General features: G+C 32.5%; 1 protein-coding gene across 1 annotated transcript; it reads left to right on the forward strand.

The window, feature by feature from the left end:
• The first annotated feature begins 141 nt into the window (after nucleotides 1-141).
• On the forward strand, nucleotides 142-23,687 carry LOC113513917 (uncharacterized). Its single transcript, XM_052894579.1, has 16 exons — nucleotides 142-208; nucleotides 12,580-12,749; nucleotides 14,197-14,357; nucleotides 14,972-15,360; nucleotides 15,754-15,977; nucleotides 17,128-17,230; nucleotides 17,339-17,466; nucleotides 18,655-18,942; nucleotides 19,082-19,366; nucleotides 19,622-20,115; nucleotides 20,321-20,504; nucleotides 20,692-20,887; nucleotides 20,990-21,759; nucleotides 21,843-22,035; nucleotides 22,363-22,476; nucleotides 23,554-23,687. Exons 1-16 carry the CDS (start codon nucleotides 166-168, stop codon nucleotides 23,625-23,627), a joined length of 3,816 nt encoding a protein of 1,271 aa, XP_052750539.1. The 5' UTR covers nucleotides 142-165; the 3' UTR covers nucleotides 23,628-23,687.
• The last annotated feature ends 1,309 nt before the right edge of the window (nucleotides 23,688-24,996 follow it).

Consider the following 24,996-nt stretch of genomic DNA (forward strand, 5'->3'; position numbering starts at 1 on the left):
TTTATTTTTATGAAGCAAAATTTAAAATTACCATTTTTACTATAGTAATAATTATATGACTTAAGATGCTGACTGTACAACTACTGTAGTATATTCGCAAGTGCCTTATATAAGAAACCCCACAAGATAATTGCTAAATGATTCAGTCAAAGTATTGTGAGAAACATGACGTGTATTGAGTTTACGGTGAACGGAAAAAAATGTTCAGGTATTGTAGTTATGGTGTTATTATATATTGAACGGACTAAATTCTTAATAATACATACATAGAAAATTCAAAATATTTTGAAATTTTTTTTATTAAATATTTTGATTTTTTTATTATTTTTTTTTATATATTTTTTGTGTTTTCTTCGAAATTTTCCAATCACTCAATAAATTATTGGAATATGATTTTTTTAATAATATTTATGAAAAAAAAATATTTTATAACAAATATTCTCATTCATTAAATATTAAAAAAATTAAACTATATTCGGTTTTAATTTAACAAGATATTTCAGGTATATAGTATTTTATTTAAATATTTCTTTTTTTTTTATTTTCAATCGACTACAAAAAGAATAAATTCTCAATTAGCGTATTTTTATCTTACTCAATATCTTAGTTATTCTACACTAAATTGGATAATTTTTTTACAGTCAATAACAGTAATAGTTGCTTGAATGGAACATTTTTATGACTACAGTTCGTTTCATTGTATATATATATTTACATGTATATAAAATCTTTATAATTCATTCTCCAAAAGTATTAGGATTCTCGGTGTCGACATCTCCATCACTGTAGAGTTTCGAGCGCATCTAAAAGATAAGGTCAAACTGGCGTCCAAAAAGACGTTCAAAAGCTCAGGGTGTTCAATAGAGCGAAACGGTACTTCACGCCGAGACAAAAACTATTGTTGTACAAGTCGCAAGTCCGGCCCTGCATGGAGTACTGCTCTCATCTGTGGGTCTGAGCACTTGGATACCAGCTTAGTCCTCTTCACTCAGTTTATGAGAGACGAGCTATGAGAATTGTTGATGATCCCAAGCTAACATGCGGTATCGAACTCTTAAGTTTAAGGCGAGACCTTATCACTCTTTATATGTTCTACCGCTTGTATAACATACACACGCTTAAGTCTGAGGTCACATACAGTGCGGATACAGAATTTTTGTCAAAAATTTTCTGCCATAAACGTTCAGGCTATGAAATAGGCTCCCTGCCTAGGTTTTCCCTAAAGACTACAATATGGGGTTCTCCAAAAAAGGTTACATTAAGATTACTTCAGGGTCGGCAACGCGCACGTGACACCCCTAGTGTTGCAAGCGTCCACGGGCAACAGGGACCATTTACCATCAGAATGGCTGTGTGCTAGTTTGCCACCTCGTGGCTTAAAAAAAATATTTACATAGTACATAATTGTTTCTTTTGTAGAGAAAAAAAAACATTTAAAAAGGAAAAAAAAAGGTCCTAAATAATCTTATATTACGAGTATTTACCACAGACTTTTATTTTACATAGATAAATTGATACTACTACTTATCTATTTTTTTATTATTTTTTCTTATTAAATCTAACCTCTGAACGCCGTTGTAATAAGTTGTGTTTATTATGCGCTGTAACACTAAAATCTAAAAGTGGTTGTAATATATGTAGGTTTACCGTAATAAAATTTGTACATCACATTAAAGAATATGGTGTTTTTATCGTATACCACGTATAAATTTTATCAAAACCTGTAAACAGTTAAAAATAAAATATAAAATAAAATGTGTCGTGACAATAATCATACGTGTCCTTCATGAATGACAACCAAGTGAATAATTCACTAGATATGCTACCCAACTGCATTGGTGTTAATACATATAGATCGTCATCACTCAATTTGTGTGCGCTGCTGGTTTGATGGCTCATTGCGTGATCACACTATCTCTCGTTGCTCACACTGAAAACTACTACTCAGTTGGTCGCAGCCACAGAATCAAGATTACATACAACTTCTTTTTTATTTTTTTTGTTAAAATATTACTACCTTTGTTGTAATAAACTACAAGATTAAGTTGATAATATGCCACGCACCCCTCCAAATGATTTTATGTCATGTGGCTCAGATTCTGAATTGAATTTAAATATAGGCCCGAAAACTATTCGTATGAAAAGGCTGCACGACAACGATGACTCAAATAGATTTGTTGAATTTGAAGGAAGACTAATGAGCATGCTGTATGATTGGAAAACCGATCAAAACTCTAAATTGGATAGTATACAATCATTGTTATAAGAAGTAAATCGTCAAATTTCGGATGTCCAGAAAGCAAACGCTGAGATAGAAAACTATAATATGCTCTTTATCGGAAAACCAAGTTAAAAATTGAACATTTGGAAACTTACATCCCATTCATATGAACAACGTATCAGACAACTAGAAGTTCAAAATGAAGAACAATTGCGAAATCTAGCTTAAGCTATAGCTAAATTTAGATTTTTTTTTCGTTTTGGTTTTTTCTTCTTTTGTAATTTGAATTTTAATTAATAACTCATTTTATAAGGTGCATTAAAATATTTACATTTCTCATAAACTACTTATATAAACTTTAATTTGTTATCTACTATAAATCATTCCTACATATTTTCACACCAATATTATGTAACAAATCAAATTTCTACATAAATAGCGTGCGTAAATAGCTTGTTGCTAAATATTGATGAGATGACCTTTAGTAAGACTCATATTTGTGAACCGGAAATTTGTCTCAGAACTCTGACAATTTTGACTCAGAATATTCGTAGTGTTAAAGCTAATATATTGTTATTTTATATATTTCTATCCAGAATTAATATTTCCTGTAATATCATAGCACTCACCGAGTGTTGACTCTCGTGTAATCCATGTATTCCAAATATAAATGGATATAACTAACTTAATGCAACAAAAAATTATAATCAAAACAATGGTGTATTAGTATATGTTCACCAAACTATCAATAAGGTTAATGTTAGTGTATAGGTTTTAGAAAAAATATTTCTTCCAGTGATGCCATGCATGAAGTGGTTAATTATGTGGTTGCAGATCTTGATAATAATAAAAAATGTTTAGCGATATATGTTGACCTGGCTAGAGCATTTGACTGTTTCTATAACTTTGTTAGTCGATAAACGAAAAATTTATAAAATGTGTATCTGTCTTTATCATCTGTCCTTATTTAGATCCTTATTAAAACCTTATGGGTCATTCTCAATGTGGAAAAATTGATACTCTTACTAGTTCCTAACAACCTGTTACTTATGGAGTTCCTCAGGGTAGCATACTGGGTCAAAGTTTATTTTTTATTTACATTAATATGTCATAGTTATATATATATATCATAAGCTATTTATTTTGTATACGCACTGTATTTAGATTTTTTTAGGTACTACCTTTTTACTATTTTTATTTTTACTTACATCACATCACATCACCTTTTATTGTAAAAGTTTTTTCTAATCTGTATAATTTGTATTATTCGAGGTAAGAGTCCTTGTGACTTGTAATACAGGTCTTAAACCTAGTACAGGCACTAGCTCCCACAAATAATATTATTAGAATGTTCTGCAAATTACAGGTAGTAGTTCTTAATTGTTTATAAGTGATAAATAAATAAATAAATTATGTGATATATTTCCAAATATCTAAATAAATATCTATTTTAAATTTTTTTTATTAATTGCATATTCTATACGGCTTAGTTCATTCTTATTCTTTCCGCATTATGAACATACTTTAAGTCATGAATTAGCTACGTACTTACTTAATATATGTATTGTGTATAAACAAATATTTGCATACAGTTGATCACTAAGCTGTATTTCATTATGTATTCTATTTGTTTAGGTGAAATACGCATAACATTACAAACGCAAAGTTCTTTCTTTTATCCTTATAGGACGGATAAATGGATATTTGCTATTCTTTAACGTAGAAGTTATTAAACAGATTCAAATAAAATTTGGTGCACGGTTATATCCTCATTTAGTAAATGATACTTTATATACCGATTCATGCAAGCAAAGCCGCAGGATACAACTAGTATTACAATAAAATGATAACTGAACTATGTCTGCAATTAAGCAACGATTAATAAAAATAATGGATTAGAGAGGTCTTAATAAGAGCAATTAAAGGTTAATAAAAAAATATTTTATTAATTTAGAAGTAATTCATGGGTTTCTTATGTGACAAAAAAGCATACCAATTAAACAAACCAATTCTGGATAGTGCATTTTGCGCAGTTGTTTTTGCGTAATGTCAAAACAAACATACATACTATATTATAGTTCATCTTTTTTTATACCCCCGAGGTGGCAAACAAGCATACGGCCCACTTGATGGTAAGCGGTTACCGTAATCACAGATAATATAACTGACTATGCGTTAACATATGAATACTTATTATAACGTGCGTGTTGTCGACTCTGAAGAAACCTCTTTACGCCATTTTTGATAAACCATAAATATCTATAAAGGTCGGTCCCCAATTACCATCAGGTATCAGGTTAGTATATGCACGTCATCATATGTTATATATATATATATATATATATATATATATATATATATATATATATATATATATATATATATATATATGATAATTACTACCTGCAAGATTCTAGCTTCGAATTAATTTTCGCGTAAAATTACTAATGATTTCAAATGTCTTGTAGTTCCACTATTTTTATTGGAAGATAATATTATTAATTAGACACTTAACCGGTTTGATACCATATTAGCTCTAGCATATTATTTTACTATAATTAAACATGTACAGAGGAGACCTAGGAATGTGGAAACATTTGCGGTCCGTCGGCCGTATGCTTGTTTGCCGATAATAACGATGGTAAACGGGAATACCGTAGCTTATGGACGCCTATAACATTAGTCAAAATAAAAAATAAAACCCAAAGTCAAATTTTTATAGGTGCTTGATATATAATTATATATACTTATATGTACTATTTCCAGACGAATGATATTTAAATATAGTTAAATATTATTATTACCTATATTTAAATGCTTGAACATTCGTGCTCCGAGAACTATTTAAACAGGTTGTTTCAGCTGGCCTCGTATTATTTGTTAATGCACTGAATAGTTATAGTTTGTATAACCTTAACCTTTCGACTTTCGCACTGCATGTTTTATGGTTTATAAGAGACGGGAATTAACGCGGTCATTAGGTAAACTATGATAACTTACCTGAATTATTTAGAAATTTCGATCAAATTACACCAGCTGTGGGTTATAAATAGACTTGTGTAGTCCTTCTTCGCTTCAACTCATAAGAACACAATTTGTCGAATGTGTGGGTAGAAGAAAAATCTCATTTATTTTTTATTTAACACTTATTCTATCTATATAATTTTACTATTTATCTGTGGCCTCATTTAAAAAAAAATATTCATGTAGAATTATAGAATACTTTTCTAAAAAGGGGCCACAGACAAGAGAGATCACACAATAATTAAAAAAAAATACAAGAGGGCAACTCTTGTATTTTTTTTTTTTAATAATAAGACCCAATAATAAGACACCCAATAAAAAATTGTTATCACCCATAACAACATATTAATATTTTTGGAACTTTATAGAAAATCAAGTAAATTATAATCATAATTTACCTAAATTATCGCGTAAAGTTCCGTTTCTTATTTTCTATTTCAACTCTCCTAGGTCTCCCCTACTTATAAGTAACAAAAACTTTTAGTAATATATTTTAAAATTTTGCTGCGCAAAAAATGTATCTGACCTGTATCGCTACATAATTAATTTATTTAGACACGCGACCGGTTTCTGACGGGTTTTTTAGGTTCCATTTCATAATCCTTGGAAATATATATAAAAAAATGTGTACCACAAAAAACAATCAACTTCATTAATTTACCTTTTGAGATGCGGAACCCTCAAAAATAGTATGTCCAAATACAATAGCTATCATGACCGTGTCATGTCAGCGCTTCTATTACCGTGATTGTCTTGTCTCATGCATTATATCAACAATGATTACGTATGTACATACTCGTATTATGTATCTACACACATAGATATAAATAAGCTTATTATGGAATGATTGTAGTTCTTTCAAATTACACGCATGTCTATGGTCAATGGTTTAAGGTTTTTATAAATAGATAGATATATGGAGGTAGGCAAGATACTAAATATATATATATATATATATATATATTTACGGTTGAAACATGAATGGGACAGAGGTACCCAAGAAATCGACTTTTGTACAAATTGTAACTAATATTGTAAATGTAACACTGTTTTTTTTTTTTTTATTATATATTGTGATTATTTTCCTTTCTGTTTTAAACTGCTTTTATTTAAAAAAGCAACGGCTGAGTTGCATATCCGTTCTTCTCAGCTAAAATTGCATTCTAAATAGGTGATAGATTAATAAAAAAATACTCTTAAAAAATACTTACAATTAAGTTTATTAGAATAAAAATTTATTTTATATATTTTATTTGTCTATTTAAATGAAAAAAATATAAATTAGCAAAGAGAACGGAGATAAATTTTGAGCAGATTTATAATACTTACTACGCAATATTATTGAATAAAAGAGAATTGTGCAGTTGTATACATATTGACTAAAATTCAGTTCAATCAGACGTAGTTAATACGAAGGACATTTTTCACATTTTTATTGCATTATCTTATTTAAACTTTTAATGTTTATTTAATTGTTTAAAAGCACATCCAAAGCATATATAGCATAGCACATTTTTTTTAAAGGGTAACAATGGAATGGTAACTCTGCCTGCGCCATCTGTATAGGCTAGCGGGGAACTAATAAGAGATAATAGGCGAGAATGAAAACTGTTTATTTTTTTTTTATGGGTGAAAATGGAATGGTAACCCCGCCTGCGTTATCGATACACACTGGCGGGGTACCAGTGAAGGATGATAGGTGAGGATGAAAGCAGGTCAGTTGGACCAAAATGACCCATTTAAAAAAAAGTAACCGTTTTGTTTTCCAGGAGGAACCGCGTGGAGGTCGACCTGATAGTGTGTATTGCTGACAATGGGCCTGTAAAACCTAATTACTAACAATCTTTTACTTTTACTGACAATATTGTACATCGCTGTAACCGCTCACATTGATGCTCCTTTCCACATAGGATTTGCTGGAAGATATCTCTTTTAGAGTTAATTTCGTCTATATATATATATATATATATATATATATATATATATATATATATATATATATTTGTTACCTCTGTCTTATTTTTATAATATTCTTAGTGTTTACAATAAAGTATAAATAAATATTCCGGTCCCGGATAAAGTCGCGGATAGAAGCTACTATTTTAGAAAAAAAAAAACTTGTAATTTGATAATGGTTGTTATATATAGAAACCGTCGAGTTACTATTTTACTGAATTTTATTTAAGAATAATTTAAAAATGTGATAAGTCGACTTCAGTAGTGGCAAAACCAGTTATTTTTATTTAAACATTAAACCACTAAAGTGATAAGACCACCTTTTGTATCACTTCTCATTAAAATTTACTGTATTAATTACATTTATAAATGGTTCAATAAAGTGTAAATAAATAAATTTCCGTGTAGCCCCGGCATAGAATGAGCCAACTCTTTTTTTACCATAAGTATCGTAAGAGGTGACAAGCTACCCCTTCCTATCCCGTGGGTGTCGTAAAAGGCGACTAAGGGAACTTAAAGGTCGAGGGATGGACAGCAGCGTCCTTCTTAAAATATTATCAAGGCCTAACTGTGGTTGCTTTTGTGAAATCGGTTAAAATTGATATGATGGGTTTAAATAAGAGTAATAGAAACAGAATATCAATAGTGGCCATATGGTCCCGACATAGAATAGGCCATCCCTTCCCTTCCCGTGGGTGTCGTAAGAGGCGACTAAAGGAGGGCGAGGGATGAGCAGCAGCGTACCCTCATAAAACATCTCTAATGCCTAACTGCGGTTGCCAATTCGCCTGCCAAGCGTGGCAACTACTGGCAAAACATTAGCTGCATTTTCTGTTATTCGGAATTTGACACATTATATTGACAATAAAAAGAGAGTAACAGGAATATTTTTTGACATGACTAAGGCCTTTGACAATCTAAATCATACAATATTATTAAATAAGTGCGAAAGATATGGGATTAGAGGTCCTACTCTGAAATGCGAGTAGAAAAATTAAATATAAATATATAATTGAAAACCCCCTAAGAGGGAGGCTTATATTTAGCTATGGACAATTTAAGGGTGATATGGTGACGATAATGAATAGAAGCAGATACATTATTTTTTTTTAATTTCTGTCTCTGTGTATGTTTTCTGTCATCATGTAAAATCTACTGCACCGAATTGGATACGGTTTTCGCAGTTGTGTTCGTGATAGCTGAATTTAAAATGTGATATATGTTTTATTACTTACTTTTAAAGATAACGCGTATATGGACACGGGAAAAAGTTAATATAAAATACAACGATTACTGTTAAAAACTGAAATAAACTAATTTCTCATTTGCATAAAACAGTCTTATAATGATTACAAAAGCCACGTGTAATACTATTTTAGCACCTGTTTAATTGTCTTAAGCGATGTAGACATGCAAATATTTACATTTAAAAAAAAAGCGAAAAATAAAAGTATGATTCAACTGTACTACAATGTGTGTGTTTTTTTTAATACATGAAAATGGAAACCTCGCCTGCGCTATCGATATACGCTGGCGGGGCACCAGTGAGGATGAAGCATATCAGTTGGCCCATCGTGATTAATTCGTCAAAGATTAATCACGATGTTTTCCAGCGGGAATCGCGTGGAGGTCGACCTGTTAAAGTATATTGCTAGTCATGGGTCAGTTAGTTCGTACAAAAGTCGATTGCTTGGGTACCTCTATCCCATTCATGTTTCAACCGTGAAGCAGTTGTGTTTGCATAGCTGTGTTTCGGTTTGAAGGGTAGAATATGGCGTGAATTTATTGGGTACAGAGGAATAACACCTGAGTCTCCAGGAATGGAAACGCATGGGAGTATCATGGGCGAAACAGTATACGCTGTTATGTCCATGGTACTGCTCATGTCTAAAGGCGACAGTTACCACTTTCCATCAGGTGGGCCGTCAGATTGTTTGCCATTCTAAGTTGTATAAAAAAATTTCATTATTAAAATATCTCTTACCCCCCCCCCCCCCCCCCCCCACGTTCACTATAATGTCCAGATTAGTGGCGGCATTATTACAATGTGTTACAATGTAGCAAATAATTACGAATATCCATAAACGTAAATCATAATAATAATTAATTATGGTTTTCCGTTTTAAAATGACAGGTTAATAGTAATATGTATCTAGTTACATGTTTATTAATTTTTTTGCATGTGAATTATGCCAATTATACATAGAAGCCTAAAATTTGAATGTAATTATACATTTTTACATGATACATTTTATGTTTCGAACACGTAATTCTATGCGAGTTTCGAAGTAATCGTCGAATGTTGTATTTTTCATAGATACAAAAATCTTATCAGAGAAGCGTTTTCAATTTTATTATTATTTTATGCCATCTATTGTCGAGTAGAGTAAACATTATATTTGATAATAAACTGGTTTTTTTAGAGACTACATTTTGGGGTCCCTCAAAAAAAGTTTATTAAGGTTGACTGTATAAACCTAAGGTTTACATTACTGAATAGTGTCACGTGTATAGTGACGATCTTTAAGTCGACAACGCGCACGTGACACCTCTAGTGTTACAGTCGTCCATAGGCTACAGTTACTGTTTACCATCAGACAGGCTGTATGCTTGTTTGCCACCTTCGTGATATAAAAAAAGACAGCTTTAAAAAATATCTTGGGTTAAATTATATTGTATAGATGTATTTCTATATTGACTCGTAGATGTAGTATAATATACTATGTACTGACAGACTGGCAAAGCAATTACAAAAACGAGATAAGAAAATTGTTACAACAGTGTGCGCATTTTATAAACCTGTGTATGTGACAACTCTGGATTTATCTTTATGGAATTGAAGTTTCAAAATTAGCAAGTATTCACGTACTTTTACGTACGTACGGTTAAATGTTATAAACCTTGATCCATGTTTCCCCATTATTTTCTAGTAAGAAATATTTATGAATGTTTTGTAATTTCGTATTTAAAGTGATAATAAAGGGTAATTAATTTGTGAATGTTATAAACCTTATTTGAATTGAATTAGATATGTTTTTCCATTAATTCTAATAAGAAATATTTATGAATGTTTTGTAATTTCGTATTTAAAGTGATAATAAAGGGTAATTAAATGAAAATAATGCAATCCAAATACATCACACTTACTTGTAACTACATTCATTTCAAACTAATTAATTCAAACGTATAATTGATTAGAACTTATTCACACCTGCCAAATGAGTTTCGGGCTTATATTGTATTGTATTAATAACGGTTTTACTTTTTCACCTCATTCGGTATGTGAAAGGTTCGTTGGATAGAACAATAAAATAGAAAATACGGAATAAAGATATATTATATTTTTCCCCCTAGTACAATAATAATGATATTTAAAAACTCTAATAAACAAAATATTCATTGACAGAAAAGATTCGTTTTTCATAATCGAAACAAGATCAGGTAGATCTAGGCACATCAAAGTGTTTTGCAGCTCTCAAATAACCCATTTTTTTCTCTCTTACTAATTTTATAGCTTCCGTCATATGCTCTGAACTCCATTCTTTTCGCTTTATTTTGTTGACACCCGCCATTCTGATAAAACAGAAAAATTTATAATTAACAAAATCATCAACGCCAATTATGGAATAGTCCATAATTAGATACAATAATAAGTTCTATTTTTAAAAGTAACATAAATAAAACCTCAACATACAGTTTTCCTTCCCATAATCGAAACAAGATCAGGTAGATCTAGGCACATCAAAGTGTTTTGCAGCTCTCAAATAACCCATTTTTTTCTCTCTTACTAATTTTATAGCTTCCGTCATATGCTCTGAACTCCATTCTTTTCGCGATGATATAAAACGCAAGACAGACAAACATACAAACATACAAAAACTACATTTCATATAAAATTACAAGTCTTACAACATCACAAATCTAAACGGTTAGGTATTTTGATCAAACGACCAGTGCGTGTGACACGGCGAATAGGGATAGAAAGAGAGAGACAATCACTGTTTATTGGGTGTGTGTTCGTTTGAGAGAAATTTCATATTAGGGATACTATCCCATATTTGGATCGACACTGTAAAGATGTAGTACAATAATAAATTTTCTAATAAACAAAATCTGACAGAAAAGAAAATAAATAAGTTCTATTTTTAAAAGTAACATAAATAAAACCTCAACATACTTCCCCCTTTGCGATGATATCGCAAGACAGATAAACATACAAAAACTACATTTCATATAAAATTACAAGTCTTACAACATCACAAATCTAAACGGTTAGGTATTTTGATCAAACTGTGAACATTTTGTGAACATTTTGTTTAAAAAGATAGTTTCGTTGTCAATGGTAGTAGTATAAGCTACAGTTTTGTCGTAGTGGAATAAAATAAACATCATGACAAAGGGTCAAATTTGGACTAAGTCACATGTACTTAACTGATTACTTAAATTGACTCGATTGTAGGTCACTGGATTTACCTACATAAGTTGTCAAACTTGTTGTTTATTTCTATATAATATTTTAAATTAATTATATTTAATTTAAGGTGCTTGCGTGTCTAAAAAAAATGTAAGTCACGCAATTTTTACGAAATACTACCTCTAAAGGTCTCGAATTTTTTTACGTCTGCGTTTATTTATGGTTATACCGTCAATTGATGAAATACCTATATAATTATAGTTACTTCATCATATCGTCATCATATTAGCCATTATCTGTCCACTGTAAACATAGAACTTCCCTATAAAGGAGGTTTTGCCAGTAGTTGCCACGCTTAGCAGGCAGGTTGGCAACTGTAGTTAGGTTTTGGTGATGATTTAAAAGGAACGCTGCTGCTCATCCCACGACCATTTCCTTTAGTACTTACGATACCCATGGGAAAAAAAGTGGTGGCTTATTCTATGTCCACATATGGACCACAAGGAGTAAAGAGAAGTAGAAGTAGTATAGATGATTCCGAAACGAGGATATCTGAAAAGAACCAAAATAACCGACATAGTCCGAAGGATAAGCAAGTGGCAATGGGCTGGTCATATAGCTCGAAGAACCGACAACCTATGGGGAAGAGAAATTCGATCGCGTTAAACGCAAGTGGGACGCTAGATCGCAAACAAGCTACTAGTAAACGCAGCGTGGACATAACAGAGGGATGACCCCCCACTGAGATGGATTCCTCTGTGACATAACCTTCAAACCGAAACACAGCCATGCAAACACAACATTGCAGCAATCGGAGTCAGTGGATGCAACTTGAAATACATTGAGTCAGTGGATGCAGATGGCTGTTCGTTCTTTATGGCAGTCTATGGGGGAGGCTTATGTCCAGCCATGGATGTTTATGGCTAAAATGATGATGATGATGATAGATGATTTTAATTTTCAGTGGACGTGCGAACTCCCCGCGATATGACGTTGAACGCGTACTTGCGGTACGTACTGGCGCTGCCCGGAACGAAGGCCATGTGCTACGAGGGCGGATGCGGCGCCTGTTCGGTGTCGGTGCGCGCGCGCAGGGAGACCACCGGCAACACGGAAACCTTCTCCGTTAATTCTGTAAGTATAATATTAAACTTACATTAAAAATATGTGGCTCGCCTTTTTAACAAGAGAAGAAACCTTGAAACAGACTTGGCCAGTGAAATTCTATTGTTTTTGCCTATCTTCGTGAGTAACAGGATTAACGCATATCAATGTTAATATAGATTCATACCGATGGGGAAGAAAAATTGTTGAGTGGTGACCCTATACAATCAAAAGCAGTGTAGGATAACCGACCGATATATGGAGTGACGATTACATTGCAGTAAGTCAGTGGATGCAGGTGGGTCAGGACCATTCTTTATGGTAGTCTATGGGGGAGGGCTAAATTCATCAGTAGACAGATAATGACTGAAATGATGAATGTTCATATATTCAACCAATAAAAGTTGGAATAGACAAGTTTTAAAGTAAAAACCGTGAAGTCGAATCGGTAAACTGTCTATACGGTGTGCTCAGTCCTTGGCTTCGTTTAAAGGACAAGTCAAATCACATTTTCTTTCACTGTAGTTACTCTTTTCCATTCCTCTGTAGTGGAATAGAATAGAATAGATTTGTCATATTTCCTTGTGTGTGCTATGTATGTATTTATATGTGTATGTTTACGTATTTTGTATGTATGTGTACTATTATATATATATATATATATATATATATATATATATATATATATATATATATATATATATATATTTCTTTTAACTAAAGGTTGTCTGTAGGAGATTGCCCTAGCGATAAGACCGCCTTTTGTAACTTTATATGTATATTTTAATTTGTATTTATGTTACTGTACTTTACTTGAATTATTCACTTGTCATTATATATTTTTGTTTATGGTGCAATAAAGAGTTAAATAAATAAATAAATCACATTAGTTGTTCAGTTCATGATCACTGTATATAGTGATTGTATATCTCATCACGACTAATCCAAATCTTATAGTCAAGGGGGATGGGATTGATAGTAATGCCGTAGCTAGTTGTCCATTTTAGTAAATTTGTAATGATGGCCAAACTAACCGCATTTCATGGTCCTCGTTTTACCTTCCACTGATAGTCCGCCATTGTTTTCTATCAGTATATAGGTGGCGTGTTTGCCATAACACCTACCATCTTTATAAAAATTACTGTTTTCGTCAATTTGCACATACATATTCCATACTTTCACTTTATTTAGCTACATCACGCCATATCATCTGCGGTTGCCAAACCGCCTGCCAAGCGTGGCAACTATTGACAAAATTCCCAAAAGGTAGAGACCTATGTTCAGTAATGAGTAGTTTCTGATGGTATAAGGCAGGGGGAAGCGCAAAAGATCCCGAAGGGTCGACGTGCAATGGCTTAGCTGACCCCATATGCGAATATAAGATAAGATAGTGGACAATTAACGGTTGATACAAAAACCAATATAAATAATTATAATATTTCACAAACACTAAAAGGTTTGTCTTCAACAATTTCAGTGTTTGGTTCTGGTGTTCTCCTGTCACGGCTGGGACATTACCACCATAGAGGGTGTGGGCAATCGCCACGATGGGTATTCCGACATACAGAACAGGTTCAAGGCATTCAACGCCACGCAGTGCGGTTATTGTACCCCGGGCTGGATCATGAATTTATATAGGTATTATTTTCATATCATGAATCAGGAATTTATATAGCCTTACTTGCTTCTATTTTTGCACTTGTATAGCAAGCGGAGTAAATAAATAGCGTTCTATTTAATTTTATGGTATACATATTTTTGACATTATCATGATTAAGACGAATGACTCTTTATGTATAAATGCCATATATGTGTATAATTAAACACAATTATATACAGTGCAATGACCTAAAAATAGCAGTCAACTAGTAACCAGCCGGCAAACTGTAGATACAGGTGCAAAACATTCATCATCACATAGCATTTTTAGGTAGGTACATACAATAGTGTACAGTTTGAAATCGAAATCATTAGTGTATTTTTAAGAGAGTCCTACTAGTATTACAGTAATTGAATATTCTTTCCAAAAAAAAAGTAGTTAAAAAACAATAAAATATTTAGAGTCTCAAGCTCATAGATTTTTGCTAATCGTTCTCTTTTAGGAGAAATTTTTAGATAATATCATATATATTTCACTTTTCCTAGGCACTCAGCATACAGTATTTTGGTAGCTCATCTGAATCTGAAGTACTAACAGTTTAGATGTTAATAATCAGCAACAATATTTTTATTTTCGAAAAATATTTACAAAGTTTACAGGATAAGCACCTGACTACTGCAGAGTTGGAAAAATCTTTTGGCAGTAACACGTGCCGATGTACAGGCTACAGACCCATATTAGATGTCATTAAGTCCTACGCTGTTGACGCTAGCCCCGAATTATGTCAGAGAGTGAAGGATATAGAAGATTTGAAAATATGTGACAAAAATTTTAGAAATTGCCAAAGAAAATGTTCAACATACAGCGTCAGTAGCGACTGGAGCTTGTTAGAGAATTCTTTACCTAGAACTGAGAAAACTATAGTTTTAGATTTCGGAAAGGAGAAAATGTATAAAGTTTTCGATGAAGAAGATATTTTTGACATATTTAATAAATACGGAGTCGAATCTTATCAACTTGTCGATGGAAATACCGCGAAAGGTAATAATTATTTATAGTAGACACTGATACAGAATTAAAATGAAAATTGATTTGAAATAGTTTTCAGGGGATTAATATGCCATAACTTACCAGAGGGAGACTTTGTATAAAAATCGTATGCTTGGGTACCTCTGTCCCATTCGTGTTTCAACCGTGAAGCAGTTGTGTTTGCATGGCTGTGTTTCGGTTTGAAGGGTGGGATATGGCGTGAATTTACAGGGTACAGAGGAATAACATCTGAGTCCTCAGAATTGCAACGCATGGGAGTATCATGGACGAAACAGTATACTCTGTTATGTCCATGGTACTGCTCATGTCTATAGGCGACGGTTACCACTTTTCATCAGGTAGGCCATTATAAGTTGTATAAAAAAAAACTTTGTATTTTTATAGGTATTTATGAAACTTATGAATATCCTCGAGTACTAATAGACATAAGCAATGTGAAATCACTAAAAGGATATCAGTTTGATCAAAATTTAATTATTGGTGCCAACACATCTTTGGAGGAATGTAGGCAAATATTCAACGACGTAGCCCATTCAAATGATGATTTCAGTTATTTGTCCGAATTTGCCAAACATTTTGAGAGTATAGCTCATATTCCTGTACGAAACGTGAGTAATGTAGATATTTCACTTTTATACCGTAATATAGATATATTTTTATGGGTAATAATCGATACTATAATCCAATGATAAAAACTTATAATTGAAATCCTTGCGATGTAGAAGAATTTCTACATTGTATAAAACAAAGTCGCATCCAGCCGTTAACGTACATAGTACGCTTAGATCTTTTAAACTACGGAACAGTTTTTAATGAAAAAAAAAAACATAATAATATATGATAGTATTGTGTTTCTTCATTAGAGACACAAAAAAAAATCAACGACAGTATTGTATATTATACAAATAGCTTTTTATAACCATTCTAAGATTAAAAAAAAAATATAAACAATGTAGAGTTTTGAAAACTCTTTAAACGGATACGGCAGAAATATTATTAATCACCACATTATTCCTATTTAACAGCCGTACGATGCCATCAGAGGGAGACTTTGTACAAAAGTCGTTTGCTTGCACACCTCTGTCCCATTCATGTTTCTACCGTGAAACAGTCGTGTTTGCATGGTTATGTTTCAGATTGAAGGTTAGGATATGGCAGTGAATTTACAGGGTACAGAGGAATAACACCCGAGTTCTCAGGAATGGCAACGCATGGAAGGTGTCATGGGCGAAACAGTATACAGTGTTATGTCCATAGTACTGCTCATGTCAACAGGCGACGATTACCACTTTCCATAACTGTCAGCTTGTTTGTCATTCTAAGTTGCATAAAAAAAGCCAGAGTGGGTTGCTAGTTTATTATATAACAGCGCGGCGTTCCCCGCGGCCATATGAGGTGGTGAGCGATAGAAAAGTTACATTAAAAATATGCTAAAGAAAAAAAAATAGCTCCTTTTAATTGATAAACTGAGAAAATATATAGGATTTTTCTGAAATTACAAACTGCATATAAGTCTATACAATTACATATACACAGAAATTCAAATTTTATATTCAATAATCGTTTTTTACATTATCAAGTAATTAGTTTCTTTTGAACTGCGGTGCAGAAAGCAAGATGGGAAACTACTGCACTATAATCCCATAAGTAGCAACTAATGGAATGAACAAAAGCATGAATTAGTTGCACCGACAAGAGTAAACTCTTAAATGAAAAAAAAAAGTTTCTTTTATTATTTATCATATATCTATGTTTCAGATTGGATCATTAGCTGGTAATTTGATGTTGAAACACAGCATGCCGTCATTTCCGTCTGATGTTTTCTTGCTTTTATCTGCAGTGGGAGCTGTGGTTACTGTCAGTAAGTGCGATCATTATTGACAATGATTATAGTTGTGATTATTTGAATAATCGAAAAACTACAGTAGGCAATATTGCTATAATACCTTGCTTGCCTTTAAATTTCCAGGAAATTCGAGCGGCCAGAGAACTAACTTATACATGACGCACTTTCTTAAATACAATATGCAAGGAGTGTTGATGCTGTCCATAGCATTACCTCCATTAGGTGCATCGAATATTTTTAAAAGTTACAAGGTAGGATCAATTTATTGCTTATTCTCATCTATACTCCAGGAAATAGCTTTAATTGTAGTTATTATCACCGTCGTGTCGGTCCCGACAAAGAATAGCCACCCCTTCCTTTCCCCTGGTTGTCGTAAAAGGCGAATAAGAGAATTTATGGTCAAGGCATGGGCAGCAGCGTCCCTCTTAAAACATCTCTAAAGCTTAACTGCTGTTTCCAATCCGCCTGCCAAACGTGGCAATTACTGGCAAAACATCCTAAAGGGGAGGCTTTTGTTCAGCAGTGGACAGTTAACCCTCTGACCGGGCATCCCGCGATTTCCGCGTGCAGTATCTACTAGTTTAATTCTACGCATCCCGCGATTTCGACGTGCTCGCATTTTTTATGTTTATTGACGTTGTTATCCCGCGGTTTTTGTTTTGGTAGATTGATATTGTTTCTCAGAATCTCGCTAGATGACTAAATACTCGTACTACTATTTTTTTTTTATTTATACAACTTAGAATGGCAAACAAGCTGACGGCCCATCTGATGGAAAGTGGTAACGGTCGCCTATAGACATGAGCAGTACCATGGACATAACAGAGTATACTGTTTCGCCCATGATACCCCCCATGCGTTGCCATTCCTGAGGACTCAGGTCTGTACCCTGTAAATTCACGCCATATCCCACCCTTCAAACCGAAACACAGCCATGCAAACACAACTGCTTCACGGTTAAAACACGAATGGGACAAAGGTGCCCAAGCAATCGACTTTTGTACAAAGTCTCCCTCTGGTAACAAAGTGTTGTTGACAAAATGATGTGCGAAAATGAAACGATAAAATAATACGCGGTCAGAGGGTTAAAGACTGATATGACGATAATATGTTCAACAACATATTAACATTTTATTTCTTACATTTCACAATATACGAGGTTACCAATAGAATTGTTATGGTAGAATATGGAATAATGGACATTTAATTATTTTTTTTCAACTAATGTATGTACCCATATTCGTGCAATAAATGATTTGATTTGATTTGAATTGTTTGTGGAATTTTCATAATGAAAATATAAATATAATTATTTATATTTGTTTATTTTTTGGTTAGAACGAGTACTATTCACACCATTGCAACGTAAAACATCGGATATCTTATAAATCTGATTTAAAATTGCGTCTGGATTGCTAATAATATCTATAAATTTGCAGATTATGCCGAGAAATCAAAACGCTGTAGCTATTGTAAATGCAGCATTTTTAATAAACATGAGTAGCGATAATAAAACTATAAAAGAAGCTACCATTGTGTTCGGTAATATTTCAACGGAATTTATCTATGCCAAACATACCGAAGATTATTTACGAAATAAAAATTGCTTTGACAATAAAGTATTACAAGGAGCTATTAAAAAATTACATGATGAAATATGTCCAGAGGAAAACGATTTTTATTCAAAAGATATCCGAAAAAAATTAGCAATTGGACTATTTTACAAGGTGATTTATTATATTAAATGTACAAATATATATTTTACTATTATTACGACAAAAAATTTAATGTTATTTCGCATTTCTTTAAAATTTTTCATATTTGTAATTAATATTAGTAAGTAATTGATATTTTCGGAATATTTAGTTCGCATTGAGTATTGCCCCGTCGAGTACTGTCGATGCTCGCTACAGATCTGGTGGCGAGTTGCTCCAACGCCCCATCTCTCATGGCACTCAAGACTTCCAGACAGATTCTTCGCTGTATCCCCTCAACCAGCCACTTCCCAAGTTAGAAGCATTACTCCAAAGCTCCGGAGAAGCGCAGTTTGTAAACGACATACCACCGTTCCCTTTGGAAGTATTCGGCGCGTTTGTATTATCAACTATACACGTGGGACAGATTGATTCTATAGATACAACTGATGTTTTGGTAAGATTAAGTAAAGTTTTTAACTATATTTTAGGTATTTTTAGTTGATACTAGAATCAACTATATTTTTTTTATAAAATTGCATTACCGTTACTATTTTTCCTGTTGATTTGTAAAAATTGTTATGAAAAATTCGTGTCATAGTGTACAATTTATTTCTTTTATTCAGAGTTTATAATAATTATGTCCTATCCTGAGTAGGTATTATATATATTAAAAATAAAGAGCTGTTTTGTTCTCGCATTATAATTTCAGAAAATAGACGGAGTGCTAGCTGTATATACTGCTAAAGATATTCCGGGAGCTAATTCTTTCATACGCCCAGGAGTTCAATTGGAGAGTAAGAACGAGGAGATTCTTGTAAGCAGCAATGTTAAATATTATGGTCAACCATTGGCCATTGTTGTTGCTACATCTCAGGAACTAGCTGCAAATGTGGCGAATAAAGTTAAAGTAACATATAAAAATATAAGTTTTGAGGCTCCAGTTACGACAATAGATAGAGCAAAAAAAGATAGCAAAAGATATGTGCCAAGCGATGAAAGTATTGATCCTAAAGGCCGTGGAAGTAATGTTACAAAAACTATAAAAGGCTTATATGAAGTAGGAACACAATTTCATTATTACATGGAGCCAATATCTTGTGTAGTGGTGCCTGTAGACGATGGACTTGAAGTATACGAGTCTACGCAATGGATGGATTTAAGTCAAATAGCAATAGCACAATGTTTGGATATAAAGGAAAGTCAGTGAGTATCTGATTTCAATGATTTTAAGAAAATATATAGTTTCATAAATCGAGATCATATTGAAACTCCTTGCGAATGTTGGTAAATAGTTATTAAGTTTATTTCACAGAACTTAAAGGTTTCATTATACTACTACTCAAACTTAAAAATGTTTTAATTATTTGTTACTATTAAATATTTTCTAATGAATATATCGAATTTACAGAATACTAATGAAAGTGCGCCGTTGTGGGGGCGCATTTGGTGGCAAAATTAGTAGAAATGTGCAGGCGGCCACAGCGTGTGCTCTAGTGGCCCATAAGTTGACGTTACCGTGCCGTTTCATACTACCAATGCAAACTAACATGTCCATTGTCGGTGGAAGATTCCCAACACAATGCGATTATGAGGTATATAAATGTATAGAAACCTGTTATAGTTTTAAGTATAAATATATTTTTATGAAACAATAAATTCGATATGATATCAGTAAAAACAGAATTTCGATATATATGGTTATATACCCCGTATTTTTAAATCATCTATCATCATAAAATAATTAGATAAAGCTAATTACTAGAATAATATTATTTTTAGGTCGGCGTGGATGACGACGGGGAAATCCAATACTTACAAGCGACTGTCGTGCAAGATCAAGGATACTCCATCAATGATTCAGTCATTTCTTACACAGCGGGAGGCTTTCCGAATTGCTACAATTCTGATTACATGAGCGTAAAATTTGCTTCCGTGTTCACTGATTTGCCATGTAACACCTTTATGCGAGCACCAGGTGAGATATTATGATATTTTCATAGTATTGTAAAAGTATCTAATAAATACTTTTACATAGCTTTTGAGCATTTAGTTTAAAGAAATCTTGCATTTAATATAGGGACATCAGAAGGTATTATTTGTATAGAGAATATAATGGAACACATTGCATATGGTGTACAAAAGGACGCTACAGATGTTCGTCTTACAAATATGAGAAAAGAAGACAATGATTTACCGCAACTTATAGACATATTAAAAAAAGAAGCCGACTACGATGAACGAAAGAAGTCAATCCAAGATTACAATAAATCAAATCGTTGGATAAAGAAGGCAATCCATATCAGTCCTATGATTTTCCCAGTTGAATACTATGGAAATTATTCTGCTATGGTGTCTATATACAGAGGAGATGGAACTGTGACAATCACCACGGGTGGTATAGAAATGGGTCAAGGTCTTAACACCAAAGCAGCTCAAGTATGCGCTCATGAATTAAATATCCCATTACGGTATATATCTGTTTTACCGAGTATGTCTTTTGTAGCAGCTAACAATGTATTCTCGGGTTCTAGTATAACAAGCGAAAGTGTATGTTACTCTATAATAAAAGCTTGTGAAATACTTAATAAGCGACTGGAACCTGTAAAACAGAAATTGACAAATCCCACGTGGGAACAGATCGCTTGGAAGGCTGGTGAGGATCTAGTTGATTTGACTGCAAAATATATGATGACAGATCAGGAAAAAGACTTATCGAACTATAGTGCATTCGGTGTAGCAATTCTAGAAACGCAATTAGATGTTCTAACAGGGCGATATGAATTGTTACGAGCAGATATTTTAGAAGATGTAGGGCTAAGCGCTAATCCAACTATTGATGTTGGACAGGTTAGTATGAAAATTAACTATTTACGTAAATCTGAATAATAAAATTTTGTCTTTTTTAATAATATTTATCTTTTTTATATCAGTTAGAAGGAGGTTACATTCAGGGTCTGGGATACTTCACGACTGAGAAAATGGTCTATGATGAGCATACAGGCAAGAAGCTCAGTAATAGATCTCTAACATACCATGTACCTCTGGCCTTGGATATTCCAGCTGATTTTAGGGTGAAATTTCGATATAATTCTAAGAATCATAAAGGTGTATTGGGATCGAAAAGTAAGTAAATAAGCACATTATTTAGTCAAAGCGTTATAAAAACTTTACTTCCTGTTTAAAATCTAATTTTAAATCTATTAAGTGATATTCTTCATAGGAATTGAAAAACAGTTGTTTTCATAAATCAACTTTAGAATAATTATTGATCTAAAAAAATATCTAGTCAGTTTTTTTTAACTTATATAGGAAAGTAACTGCTCAGCTTATAATAGCATATTGAAATAAGTTATCTTGTTTTTAAAAGCCTCCACATTTACAGTAACTGTAAAGAATCGAGACATACTTTAGAGATTCGATTACTCATCAATTTGCCTTACTCATTTGCAGCTGTTGGAGAAATGGGCATATGTACTGCATATGGAGTGACACATGCTTTACGCAGATGTATTATGGAATCAAGAAAGGAGTCCGGATACGACCCTAACGAGTGGATAAATATAGGTAAATTAATTGTTACTTAAACTTTTCAATATTTACACACATTTTATATATTAGCACACATAGTTACAACAAATTGGAAATAGTGACAATAAGACCCAATGCAAATATGCTTTGGAATTTCAAAAATAATAATACTAAATTAACGTATAATATAAATGGACAAATCACATCATTATCATCTAGTCCCAAACTAAGCAAAGCTTGTATTATGATTTCTAGGCAACTGCTATCCGTTGTCTAGAATTCATAATACATACTTAAATATATATATATATATATATATATATATATATATATATATATATATATTTGTAAATACATATATATTATACATAAAAAAATACTCAGAACAATACAAACTTAGATGTCTATAAATATAAATGTTTACAATGTGCGTGGATCTATCCGTGACTATCAGAAGATAAAGCAGTATGCTACTAGAGTATCAAGTCGTCAGTTGCATTACACTGTAAATAAATCAAATTCATCCGAAAGACAGCGACTACCACACTCGCCCACAGCTACGTGGGAATATTTTGGTCACTATGACGGTAACAATTCGATATACTTATTCCCTTTGGCCATAACAGAATATCAGTGTTTTGCTCTTTTGAGGGCAAAGCAATAAACTAAGTTGTGACCGTTTTGTTTTGATATGGCACACGCACAAAAGGAAAAATTGTACTTTGCTTTAAATATTTTTATTTTAATCATTTTTCTTATCTCGCTTTTTATGAACATCTGTGTCTGTTATAATTTGTGTGCTATATTAAATTATATGTGTATAACCTATATCTCAAACTACCCCATAAGGAATTACAGCCGTGAGCACTTGTATTTATTTTATACTAGCTGTATCCTGTGGCTTTACCTGCATGAATTATACCTATAAATATATAATATATTATATTTTAAAATATAATATAACTTCATCCATCACCCAAATTTCTTCGAAATCCATTTTGTAATATTTGCATGAAAGAACAAATATTCTATCCATTTTTACATTATAGTAGTAAAGGAATATTGTAATTTATATATAAATATATAACAATTTTTTTTTTTTTTTTATTAAAGATGTTCCATACACACCAGAGTCTGTGCTAAAGGCGCTAGCTGTGAAATTAGAAGAATTTGTTTTTAAGCCCTAAAATGTAATTTTTATAATTGTTTTGACAACTGTATATTTAATAAAGTTCATACAAGCATCAGGGTAGCTTTATTTTCCATACAAGAGATCCCCGTTTTATGTAAAAACTAGAGGGTCGGTGCGGTGCAAGTCTCTAGAGGAGAAAGACCCCGCGGATCGTTTGTCTTTTTTATTTCTTCTACCAAATAGTTAAAAACGCATTGTTATTGTTCATTTAAAAAAGGTATAAAAACATCGTTATATTTATCTTAGCATGGTGGCTGGACTACAAATGAAGTACAGGCACAAAATGGGCGGTCTGTGTATGACGAACAAAATTCTTGGTAAGCGGTACGTCAGGATTAATTCAATTGCATCTCGCTAGATGGCGTTTGCTATAATTACAACGCGCTATAAATAAATTGCTATGTTTTTAATATAAGCAAGTAAAAACGACTATATAAATATTTGTAAGAATTAAGAAAGTCGGTTTTGTTTTTATGAATCAAAATGTTATGTAGAATACAAATACTACTCGTATATAAATAAAATGCATACTGTAGAAATGTGAAATCTTATTATGTTCAGTAATGGACAGTTAATGTCTGATATAAAACATTCAAATGTAAGTTAATTTTTAATACAAATTTCACGTGTAGACATAAGTGACACGTGTAGTGATTGACTTGACAATCATCACTCGCAAGCCTGGTGTGTTAGCTCCTTTTGATGCACTGACAAGAACTATCGTGCAAAACCTTAAGAAATTAAACGGCACTTAATTTGTTTCTTTTTTTTTTTAAATAAAATAAAAAATTAATTATGCAAAACCATCAAATTAGAAGATTAAAAGATAAATTATTATCAATTATCGCAGAAACGCTCTTCAAATTAAATAAATTACAAATTGTATAAGTTAATTGATTACTTTTTGTTAGACTGTCTTAAGGTAGTTTCAATGATTCGTTTGTTTAAATTTTTAATAAATTCTATTAAAACAAACTATACTATGAATATCACACGTTTTCCAAAGGTAATATCACACCCTAATGAGTTCGTTGAGTTATACAGAAAATAATAACAATACAGAGTCATTAAATGAATAAAAAGGTAAAATTGGAACAAGATGAAAATTAATAACGCTACAATGCAGACGTATTCATTGTTCCCACGGTGTTCAGGTTGGCGTAGCGTGACGTAGGCAAATACGAATAACGCCGCATACGACACTGTATACAATATATAGAATATCTGAAACAAAACAAACATTTTATAAGGCACATAATAGGCCTCACTCCCTTCACGAATCATGTCGTTCATCGCATGCATAAGAAAAGACAAACTGTCATTACCGTCTCATTCTGTCTAATGTATTCACTAGATTATTATTC

The sequence above is a fragment of the Galleria mellonella genome, unplaced genomic scaffold, assembly GCF_026898425.1.
Source record: "Galleria mellonella isolate WM207_F2 unplaced genomic scaffold, CSIRO_AGI_GalMel_v1 utg2134, whole genome shotgun sequence".
NCBI lineage: Eukaryota > Metazoa > Arthropoda > Insecta > Lepidoptera > Pyralidae > Galleria > Galleria mellonella.